The following is a 1,653-nucleotide window of genomic DNA, read 5'->3' as shown; positions in this document are numbered from 1 at the left end:
AAAGACCGTTATAACAGCAGGATAATTTGCCTTCAGTGGACCAAGAAAGACCGGTGTTACAGCAGGATAATTTGCCTTCAGTGGACCAAGAAAGACCGGTATTACAGCAGGATAATTTGCCTTCAGTGGACCAAGAAAGACCGGTATTACAGCAGGATAATTTGCCTTCAGTGGACCAAGAATAACCGGTATTACAACAGAATAATTTGTGATTTGTTGACCTTGCTTTGTGTTCTCTAACCTAATTATTGATTTTGTTTTGTTTTTTTACCTCAAAGATTCGACTGGAGGGACCGTTCGGGGGAGGCAACCAGGACTGGTATAAATTTGAAGTCGCTGTCATGGTTGGGGGAGGAATAGGTGTTACACCTTACGCGTCTATTTTGAACGATCTTGTTTTCGGCACGTCCACCAACAGATATTCAGGGGTTGCCTGCAAAAAGGTTTGGTTTGTAATTAAAGTTTGGTTCGTAAAATACGCAAAACACTTTTTTTGGTGTTAGAGTTGTCTTGGAATAAGAATATATTGGTATCAGATTTGTTCTTCTCAAGTTGAAAACGTTTATTTTCAAACAACTCGTGTTAAAATACTTACAGCAAAGTAAACATTTCGAAAACAATCTCTTTTAGAAGTGAAATAATTGCAACACTTTAATTTAAAAAACTTTGTTTGTTGAGCAGGAATTGAACGCTGATTTTTAGCGTTATACAGAAGAGGGTATATGTTACAATGTTTACTTAAAGTAGTATGTGAAGATCAGTAAATGGAAAATCTTTTGTTTATAGGTGTACTTTCTGTGGATTTGTCCTTCCCACCGTCACTTTGAGTGGTTTATTGACGTCCTTAGGGACGTAGAGAGAAAAGACGTAACCAATGTCTTGGAAATTCATATCTTTATCACGCAGTTCTTCCACAAATTTGATCTAAGAACAACAATGCTGGTATGTTTAATTCTATTAACGAACGTGTTTTTGTTTTTTCACTGTATTGTTGTGTTTCTATTGTTTAATATTTTAGACGTATTTCTTATTGAATGATAGGCCTAAAGTTAGTAATGAGCCACGTTAACTGAAGATGTATTTTTAAATTCTTCTCAACTTCTCTATTCATCTCGAATTCAAAATAAGAAGTGGGGAAAAAAAATTCAGATCTGTATTTTGTCTTCCACAAGTAACTGCCCAAGAGGTCATTCGTTCATTACCATTACACGTCAGTTGGGCTGGGCGATAGGTCCAACACGATTCTCTGAAACTTTATTTATATGCACCGTATGATACTTTTAAAATGTACGGATTAACAGCAATGGACAAAGTACGAGTAATATGGAAAAAAACTACAGTAAACGTGATTTTTAAATTTTAGGCCTATTGATTTTTAATGCTTCACCAGCTTTTGACATTTAACTTTTGTTTTATGTAATAAATAACTGTAGCAGTTGTATTATCTGTTTACTCTGTAACCCAGTGCTTGTTTGTTTATTACTAACAATATTTGGTAAGTGTTGTTTTCACAATATATGCATGTTTATGCTAAAATAAACTCGTACTGCTGAACAGAATACTAATTATGGCTGGAGACGGCTTGAATGGGTAATGAAGAAAAACTTTAATATAACAGCAAATGTACAACGTTTCGACAAGGTTTTGTCATCA

The 1,653-nt window shown here is 34.9% G+C and overlaps 1 protein-coding gene across 1 annotated transcript in view; it reads left to right on the top strand.

Annotated features, from left to right (window-relative positions):
• Positions 1 to 278: 278 nt before the first annotated feature.
• Positions 279 to 1,653, top strand: part of LOC106476634 (dual oxidase-like) — a gene marked incomplete at its 5' end in the record, with an annotated part of 5,232 nt that continues 3,857 nt past the window's right edge. The window contains 2 exons of the mRNA XM_013937278.2: positions 279 to 443; positions 787 to 942. Of these exons, the coding sequence (XP_013792732.1) occupies positions 279 to 443; positions 787 to 942 (321 nt within the window). The remainder of the gene's footprint in view (positions 444 to 786; positions 943 to 1,653) is intronic.

The sequence above is a fragment of the Limulus polyphemus genome, unplaced genomic scaffold, assembly GCF_000517525.1.
Source record: "Limulus polyphemus unplaced genomic scaffold, Limulus_polyphemus-2.1.2 Scaffold11075, whole genome shotgun sequence".
NCBI classification, from domain to species: Eukaryota; Metazoa; Arthropoda; class Merostomata; order Xiphosura; family Limulidae; genus Limulus; species Limulus polyphemus.
Note: the sequence above shows the minus strand (reverse complement) of the source record. Positions and strands in the feature narration are given on the sequence as shown.